At 41.6% G+C, this 10,000-nt stretch overlaps 2 protein-coding genes across 2 annotated transcripts in view; both read right to left on the reverse strand.

The window, feature by feature from the left end:
• Nucleotides 1–1,704, reverse strand: part of LOC128696974 (uncharacterized) — a 24,401-nt gene extending 22,697 nt beyond the window's left edge. Inside the window, exons 1-2 of the mRNA XM_053788422.2 lie at nt 1,430–1,704; nt 159–304 (exon numbers count right to left, since the gene is read on the reverse strand). Coding sequence (XP_053644397.2) covers nt 159–304; nt 1,430–1,580 — 297 coding nt within the window. The 5' untranslated portion in view covers nt 1,581–1,704. The remainder of the gene's footprint in view (nt 1–158; nt 305–1,429) is intronic.
• A 3,017-nt stretch (nt 1,705–4,721) lies between these two features.
• The window catches only part of LOC128696937 (uncharacterized), a 58,468-nt gene continuing 53,189 nt past the window's right edge, over nt 4,722–10,000 (reverse strand). The window contains exon 10 of the mRNA XM_070095098.1: nt 4,722–10,000. This exon is cut by the window's right edge and continues 433 nt beyond it. The gene's annotated coding sequence lies outside the window, so the exon portion shown is untranslated.

A 10,000-nucleotide genomic window follows, 5' to 3' on the forward strand; every position in this document is an offset into this window, starting at 1 on the left:
AACCCTCACATAGGAGAAAGAAACTCATGACATTTTGTTCCGACTTGGACCATTAATTTATTCCATGAAACAGACTTGGACCATTAATGGTCTAAGATGGACAAATCATCACTAGTTTGCTTCTCCTGTGTGGGTTATATACGTAATGTGTTGCTTACCTTGCTGCTCAGGCCATACTGTTCAGCAAGGGATGGCGAGTGACTGCGTACAACCCAAGCATTAAACGCCTCCACAATATCCTCTCTTATGAGTGCCAGAGTATCCTCCAGTTCCTTGCATTTCCCAGTACATTCACTGCTGTCACCTGCATAATGGTAAATGAGCTTTAGATATATGACAAGTTTTCAATTTAGTCAGCAGTGTTATTCAAAATGGTTTAAGGAACTACAACATTCAGGAAAAGTATACAAAAATATAAACAAAGACTGCATGATTCTTCAGTCATTCAACCTGTAGGATTTTTTTTAAATTCCATAATTTATAATGCATAACTAAACAAAATTCAGATAAATCAAGCCATATTTGCAGCATACAATTAACTGCCAATCTTGAGCATGTAGAGGCAGATTGTAAAGCTGTGAGAACAATTAGAGTAGTTACATTATTCCTATTATATTTACTTTGATTGTAACTTGATTTTCACATAGTTGAGTTACTTAGCTGTCTTAACTTTGTAAGTTTATAATCATAACTGATGTCTACTGTAATTACTCCTAGCTTTAAATAAGACATTACAAGGACCTCAATAGAAATTAGTCAATGACTTTTATGGGTTATCTTAGGTAATTTACACATGCTATGTATGTACTTATGTGTATCTGTACCTAAATAAACTTACAAACTCTGGATAATATTATATCTAAGAGATTAAAGGACCCCAATGGAAATAAGTCACTCTGTCTGACTTTTTTGGGTTATCCCAGGGCTTACTATGTAACTGTATTTGTGTAGAATAAACCTGGGTTAGAGCCTGAGGAATGAGACAAGCAGTATATGATACACTGGATCCGGAGCTGTTGCCCAACATTAAGACATCCCCTCAAAGGTAGAAAGGGAAGGTAATGCGATAGTTTGAAAGTACTAGTGAATTGAAATATTTTGATGGTAAGAAAATCATGGTCTTTATCCTATGGTTATACTTCTGACTTAGCATTGTGCCTAGCAGGAAGCATGTTCAGGAATCATGTCTAGGAGACATGTCCAGAAATCATGTCTAGAAATCATGTCTAGCTGAATTAACTTAAGCGCTAAACCCATAAGGCCAGCTGGAGACGTCCAGAAATCACGTCTAGCAGGACGTATCGAGAAATAATAATTTTTATTTCTAGCTATAGACATGTCCAGAACTCATGTCATGTAGCATGGTGGTGTGGAGGTGCCGGTGAGCGGCACACATGCCTGCCATCTGCCACTCTTGTAGTACACTTACTGAAGAGCACCACCAGGAAGCTGTCATCAGAGATGCGCTGCCTCAGCTCCTCCTCCATCATAACCTCCAGGGAGGTGGGCACCACTGAGCACCAGCTCAACACGACCAATAAAACCACCACCACCACACCACTGACAGCTGCTGCAGCCATTGTTGTTGTCACACTGTCGTCGCTACCGCCGCCGCCGCCGCTGACGTCGTCGTCGTCGCCTGACGTCGTCGCTGCCTGACGTCGTCGTCGCCGCCGACGCCACAAACTACTTCCCGCCGCTACAACAATTATACAACTTTATTTTTTTTTCTGTGGTGTACAAAATGCAGTTTACAAGTAATGAAATATTGTTAAGCACAAAACTTAGCCACTGGCAAGAGGTTCATTTCACGAGTAATAACTGGTATATATTTTTTAAATTAAACCTCTATATTTTTACAAGCATATTTTTTTAACTAAATGCTTTACACTAAATTTTTCAATAAATACTTTCCTTTTTTTACGCAAAATTTAAAAGAAATTATTATTATTATTATTATTATTATTATTATTATTATTATTATTATTATTATTAAAGATTAGCCGGTATTCTCCCGGCTCGGGCCTTTTCCAAGTGGTGGCCCGGCCTTGGCTCCCTCTTTAGGGAGTGTCTGAGACCTAAGTCTCTCATGGGAGGAGGTACAAGTACCTCCTCATCTTTGGGACCAACTGTCCCCAGGCCTAGCCACAAGCTAGGCCTCTCTGGTCTGCCATCCCCGCCCCAAGGGGGCTAATGGGAATGACAGGCTTATGAGCTAAAGGCTCGGGCTCAGGCACCTACCCTACCCTAGAAGGGTTAGGCATGGTATCGATGTTAAAAGAATTTTTTTTTTTATTCGCCGGTATTCTCCCGGCCCGGGTCTTTTCCAAGTAGTGGTGACCCGGCCTTGACTCCCTATCTGGGGAGTGTCTCTAGACCTAAGTCTCCCATGGGAGGAGGTACAAGTACCCCCTCATCTTTGGGACCAACTGTCCCCAGGCCTAGCCACATTCCCCGCCCTCACGGGGCTCGTAGGGAGAAGCTAGGCCTCTGGTCTGCCATCTGCCCTGCCCCAAAGGGGCTCGTGGGGATGGCAGTCTTGTGAGCTGCAGGTGGTAGCAAGCTCAGGCCTATTACCGTGTGTGACCTCCCTCTAAAAAGAAATTCACATCTGGCGTCGTGTATCTTGGAATTAACCCTATAAAAAAGAATTGCATTCAGTTTTGTAAGTGTAATTTTGACCATAATTTTGGTAAGCTGGGTCAGGAAGAAGGATTTACTATATATTACTGGTCGATGATTATTATTATTATTATAATCAAGGGGGAGCGCTAAACTCGGAGGATTATACAGCGCCTGGAGGGGGGGATGTGGAAGGCATTCAGGCTTAATTCGGGGAACTGGAGCACAGATCCAATTCCCTAAATCAAGAGCCCCTCACCAACATCAAGGAACCTTCCTTGAGGGGTACGGGTCGATGAAAGCTTCAGACCCGTGCCAGGACACTGTCCTTGTGAATAAGTTCATTTCATACATAAGTAGGACACTTAGTAATGTTTATCAGGAAACAGGACAAGTGTTTCCTGATGCAGGTCAACTGGAGCTTTTGGCCATCTGACCGAGACCTTCCACTGGCTTACCCCTCCACCCCTTTAAAAATAATGGTTATAACTACAACCACCCTGTGTACACATATTCTGCTATGTATGATGATCTATGTAACTATTTGTGTATACCTGAATAAACATACTTGACCATTAGATTATCATTTTAACCTCTTATTTTTTTGGTCTATATTTTCCGAAATTATCGCATGAAAGGCAGTAGTATATATATTTTTTTCAATTAAAAACAAAATCAAATTGGAGAATTTAACTGTGTATGCGTATTCTAGGATATTGGTCTCTTGGTCCCTCTGAAAAAAAATTGTATATTCTAATTTTCCATTTTTGCTGAAGAAATTTGGGTATTAGTTTCCATATGACGACTTTTTGAATGCCTCTTCTGATTCCCTTCAAATCTTCAACACTAATTTTTTAATTGCATTCAGACCAGATACCTAAAGACGGTGCCGGATCAGCCGGGCTGTAGTTCGTACGTCGGATTGCGTGCGGCCAGCAGCAACAGCCTCGTTGATCAGGCCCTCATCCACCGGGAGGCCTGGTCGTGGACCGGGCTGCGGGGGCGTTGATCCCCGGAATGCCCTCCAGGTAGACTCCAGGTAGGTAGACCACGGGTGGGGTTAGAACCCGCGATCAGTCTCAAAATTCCAGACCGTCGAGTTAGCCACTGGACCAGCTACCTTCAATAAGATTCATCTAACTAGGATGAATCCAACGATCTGCATTATTATTATCAAAAACCAACAGTCTGCAGTTTTGAGACTGTGATGAATGGTTTGAAAAACCGACAAGTTGAAGATTGAGACACTTATGCAGCATATGGGAATCTTTATTCAGGAAACGTTTCGCCACTGATGAAGCCACTGTGTGGCGAAACGTTTCCTGAATAAAGATTCCCATATGCTGCATAAGTGTCTCAATCTTCAGTTTTGAGACTCTCTGACCGCGGGTTCTAACCCCACCCGTGGTATGGTTTGTTTGCAATCGCGTCATTACGATTTCGTGAGTCATTTTAACTACATTATCAACTTATGCCGATCTTTGTATTATTCCAATCACGTTCACTGAGGCACAAGTGACTGGAGTTATGAAATATATCTGGTTAACATGTACAATTTAAAGAGTGATGTCACCATATTAGCAACAGCTATTTGTATTAGCTAATCTAAGGTACAGTAGCTGTTCGTATTAACTAATCAAAAGTACAGTGAATGGCATACGGAATTTAATTTCAGAAGTTTTAGCCTTTCTCCCGACTAGGCCTAATCAAGGCTTTTACTTCATAGGGACTAAAAAAAATATTTCCAGAGGGGCGGCGCCCCACCCTTGCATCCACCATGGTTGCAGGTCTTCAACACAAGTACAATGTGTCGCTATTAAAACATTAATTAAAGTGAGGTACATGTTTTTTTTATAAAACTGAAATATTAGGCTAGGTAAGGTTTGTCAGGAAACAGGACAAGTGTTTCCTGACCCGGGTCTTAGTCATATGATGACCCACATCTGGAGTTTATAGTTATCTAACCGAGACCTTCCGCTAGGATTGAAATATTTTGAACATAAAATAATATGTCAATGAAGGTAATAGCACAGGTTGTTCCGTATGTCTGGAACCATTGTGTTATTGAATATAGGATGTCAGGGGAATTCATACAATCCTTGTTAAAAAATCCATTAATAATCATTTTATTTAAGCAATACAATTTTTTTTTGTATTAATATTCGTATAAACACTATAAATGCAATGATAGACAACCTTAATGAAAAAGATGAGGAACACAAAGGACCTTACGTGAGTTTATTAGGTACAGGTTTACAGAAGTACAATTATTGTTTATAGTAACATGTTATTGTGCCCACGAACAAGTGATATTGATCAATAGCAACACTGCGACTAACCAAGGACTCGAACCCATGCTGCTTTGGCCTGCCTTATGATGGGCGACAATTCATGACGCCTTTTTCCACGGGACCACACAATCCTTAAGAGTATCGCCTCCAGCGGAACTGAATGTTGTACTCGTTCTAGTCCCTGTTTGGTGTACTAGTACAACGAGCAGTATTTTATATTATTGTGCCCACGGGCACAATAATATAAAATACTGCTCGTTGTATTAGTGCACCAAACAGGGACTAGAATGAAATTAGCCTAGAGTCACCCACACCAACGTATGCCCTTGGGTAGCGAGTACAGAATCCAGTTCCGCTGGATGCGCTACTCTTAAGGATTGTGTGGTCCCGTGGATAAAGGCGTCATGAATTGTCGCCCATCATGAGGCAAGTCAACGCAGTATGGGTTCGAGTCCTTGGCTAGTCGCAGTGTTGTTATAGTTACATACTGTAATAAAGTTGGTAGAATTACCGACAATATGTAAAGTATAATAGGACACAAGTGCAACTAATGTGACATTTTATTGTGGCAACGTTTCGCTCTCCAGGAGCTTTGTCAAGCCGTTAGAAACAGTACATGAAGATTGAGACACTTATGCAACATATGGGAATCTTTATTCAGGAAACGTTTCGCCACACAGTGGCTTCATCAGTCCAATACAAAGCAGAAGGTGTAAGGGGAGGAGGAGTTTGAGGTAATCAGTCCCTCAGCCTGGAGTCGATGTGTTCAGTCCATCAATCTTGTAGAATGTACAGCATAGGGCCGTAGACGTGGCTTATATACTGTAGTCAGGTGAGGTGAAGCAGGAGGAGGCGGGGTCATAGTGGTACCATCCACTAGTCGAAGTAGGTCTTCGTCCAAAGGTTGGACAAGTGTTGAAGAATTCTTTGTAACAAGATTGATGGACTGAACACATCGACTCCAGGCTGAGGGACTGATTACCTCAAACTCCTCCTCCCCTTACACCTTCTGCTTTGTATTGGACTGATGAAGCCAGTGTGGCTTGTCGGTTTTTCAAACCATTCATCACAAACAGTACATGGACACAGAGGGTATATATAGGCTCAGAGTGAGGTGCAATACTAATGGTAGTAGTAGTAGTAGTAGTAGTAGTGAGATAAGTTGTAGTGGTAGTAATACAATATGTTAGAACAATTAACTCGCAAAAGAGTAAAAGGCTATAAAGACTGAATTTCATCTCATTATTATTATAATAAAAAAGAAGCGCTAAGCCACAAGGGCTATACAGCTTCATCTCATGAAATTCAGGGACGCCCAACTAGTGATCAAAGAAACCAATTTCCGCAGACGCAAATGTCTTGAATCTTCACTAAAAGCCGTTTCTAATACAATTAAACAAAACAAAGGCAGCTTCACCATCTCTGAAGTCTTAGCAAGAATCCTCCTGAAAACAGTAAACTCTGCCATCACATAGTCTCTCTTAGCACATTACATTGAAACAGGCCTTCTCTATCCAGCCTCCAATAGAAATATTTGTCTAACCTATTTTTATGTTACCCAAGTTATAGCTTTTATATCCTTTTACTCTTGTGCGAGTTAATTGTTCTAACATATTGTATTACTACTACTACTACACCTTATCTCACTACTACTACTACCACTAGTTCAGGGTAACAGATCGACACTGAACTGGATCCCCAGCCATGCTGGCATCCGGGGAAATGAGGTGGAAGATGATGCAGCCAAGGCAGCAACAGACTATCCACATGTTGGGATTACTGTCCCCATCAGCCTACGACAGACCAAACTGGTGGTTGCCAGAGCCATGAAACTTATTGGGGAGGTCTTAGGTGATACCCCATCTCAACAGTGGTCCCGAGCAGCGACTCGGGGAGAACCCCCTCCATATGATAGAAGCTAGTCCAGAGCGCAGTGTACTGCCATCCATCGGCTTCGTTTGGGCTTTCCCACAACCAAGATGATGGTAGACAAGGCTGAGGAGATGTGCCAGTACTGCAGCACGTTGTCCAGCGCCCCCTAACACACTATCTTCTGGAGTGCGAAGTTACCGAGACACTCCGCAGGCAACTAGGACTTCTTCTTCTTCTGATGATGACCAGAGCTTTGGTAAGATGGGTAAGGAAGAAGGATGGGTAAGGATGGAAATATTGGAAAAGGGTGGGAGGGGGGGGAGAGGTAGGATATAAAAGGTAAGTGGCCCAACCACTTTGGTGCAAATTAAATAGTGTATGTGAATTAATAAGATATTCTTAAAGAGGTATAATACTAACCCATCAGAGTCACATAGATATAATTGGTATATAACTACATGACTCTGAATTGGTAGTAGTTATACAAGGTGCAATTTTTTTTTTTTTTTTTTTTTTTTTTTCGCGATTGCACAACGGATATTTATACAACAAGAAAGGCAATAATTTTCTAGCCGGATTTAAGCTCGTGACAATAGCTTCTTAATGGTGGTGTCCAACAATAGTCAATAGCATAATTTTACATTAGAAAGTTATTTAAGATGTCTCCCTAATTGGGGGCGATGATTTTCTCAGTATACATAGAAGGGTTCTGGTGGTATCCAATCTTCTTCGTCAGGTAAGTTACTCAAAATCATGGGTCGAGGGTAATCATCTGTATGAATAAAACGACGAACCCTCTGTGGGAGAGTCATTCTTTGAGTCCTGTGAGGCGGAGTATTGATGGTGTAATCGGTGGTATTTATCACTTGTATAGGATGTTCTCTATCTGGCATGTATAGTTCTTGCATTGTATAAAGTTGTTTCTTTTTTAGAGTGTCAATGCGTACATTTATGGCAGTAATGTCTTGTTGTGTGTGTAAATCTGCCATTTTAACTCTGTCTCTCCTCCTGGTATCGGTAATAAAGCGAAGAGCTCTATTCTGGACCCTTTGTAACCGTAGCATGTTGGTCTTTGTTGTTAATGACATTGGGACACAAGGGTATTCAAGTATAGGTCTTATTATCATTTTATACAGATGTTTTTTGACATGTTGAGGGGCTTGATTGAATCGAAAGAGTCTGCTAAGACCGGCTTTGGCTGTGTTGATCTTTTTAGTTACATGAGATGTTGAGTGGAGCAGCCTGTCTATTTCATATCCCAAGATCTTGTTAGGGTTTCTAATGGCTACAGGTGTACCTCTGATGGAGATACCCCCTTTATCTTCGATGGTTGATGCAAAACATCCTATCGTGCTAACAAGGACCTTGTCAGGATTAGTCGTAATTCTCCATTTCTTCTCCCAATTAGATGTTCGACGAAGTTCAATATTCATTTTTTCAACTAGGACTGATATTCCCTCCCGAAGAGGACCCAGAGTTGACTGCGGCCACAATAGTGTACCATGGAGTCAACGAACCAGACAAGCTGTTACCCGTGATAACGACATCCTCCTCCTCGCTAGTTTCCACAGGAGTACATAAGGTGTTGTCGCTTATGAGATGCACCAGTTGAACTGACCAGAAGAGTGCTTAAGCAGCATACGTCGCATCATTGTAGAAACCTTTCTCCCTCGGGAGCCAGAGACGGGTCATCGCAAGATTGAGACCCGTGCCAGGACTACGGTCTTGGCGAACATTATACATACATACACATACATGTACTGTTTGTAACGGCTTAACAAAGCTCATGGAGAGCGAAACGTTGCCACAATAAAAATGTCACATTAGTTTCACTTGTGTCCTTTTACTTTACATAGCTACATATGTTTAAATTGCATAGGACAACCCCAATAAGGTCAGACAAGGTGACTTATTTCCATTGGGGTCATTGATATACTTAACGTATATCATTTACAGATGTATCTTACCTTGCTTAATGATGGAGTTATAAACCCTGACACACCACTCTCACTTGTGAGATGTTTATGCATCTGAGGGTCGGGGAAACTCCCTCTAAACCACAATCGATGACGTGAGGAGGTCACGGATTTTATCATACACACTCAAATTTGGGATCCCGGCATACTATCGATTAACTTTGAGGGCATTTCTACGATCTGCGAATCCGTAAATCCTTTGCAGCCATAGGCTATGTATCTGCAATACGTTAGGTAAAGGGCAGTTAACAATGGCTTCTAAAGCAAGTGGTGGTGCCAAGAGGAAACGTGAGGTTCTCAGAAGTCCATGTCTTCTCAGCCATCTACATTATTTTCGCTAATAGAGCTCTACAATTCCTCTGACTTGGATTAAAATTTGCACTTAATTTACTTCAGTTACAGTATTCATGAAAGTATTCCATATTTTCCAGAGTTATTATCATTATTTACGAGATCGCGCAAAAAATATAGGGGTAATAACCACTGAGGAATGGGAGATCTTAAGGTTTGGTTCAAGAGGAAGGTAGCTCCAATTCCTTGCTGTACTTTGTGTCCGGTCTGTCTTCTCCTTCTCTAATTGCTTGACCACATCTTCAGTTCGTAGAGTTTCTCTGAGGTTATTTATCACTGTCCTCTCATGTTCTTATTCCTCTCATCAGTTTTATATCGTCAGCAAACAGTGACACATAGGACTCAATCCCTTCTTGTAGGTCATTCACGTATATTAGGAATATTAGTGGTCCTAGCACTGATCCTCAGGGAACCCCACTCGTTATTCTCTCACATTACGATGTCTCATCTCTTGCTGTTACTGTCTGCTTTCTGTCATTTAGATGCTCCTTGACCCACTGCCTTTTCACCCTACTTAGTTTTCTAATTTTTGGACTATTCTCTGGTGTGGCAATGTACAAAATGCTTCCCTACAGTAAAATGCAATCCATCCTACCCTGTCTTTCTTGTTTTATTACTGTTCTTACCTATATTTGTGGTTGCAGGGGTCGAATCACAGTTCCCTCCCCGCCTCTCTGCTGGTCACTACTAGGTCCACTCTTTTCCTGCTCCATGAGCTTTGTTGTATTTCTTAAAGCTATGTATGCATCCTCCCTCTACTACATCACTCTCCAGATTGTTCCATTTCCTGGCAACTCTGACTGAGGAAATACTTTCTAACATCCCTGTGACTCATCTGAGGCTTCAATTTCCTGTTGTTATCCCTTGGCGCTGTGTTCCATCTCTTAT

Source organism: Cherax quadricarinatus, chromosome 49 (genome assembly GCF_038502225.1).
Source record: "Cherax quadricarinatus isolate ZL_2023a chromosome 49, ASM3850222v1, whole genome shotgun sequence".
Classification (NCBI taxonomy): Eukaryota; Metazoa; Arthropoda; class Malacostraca; order Decapoda; family Parastacidae; genus Cherax; species Cherax quadricarinatus.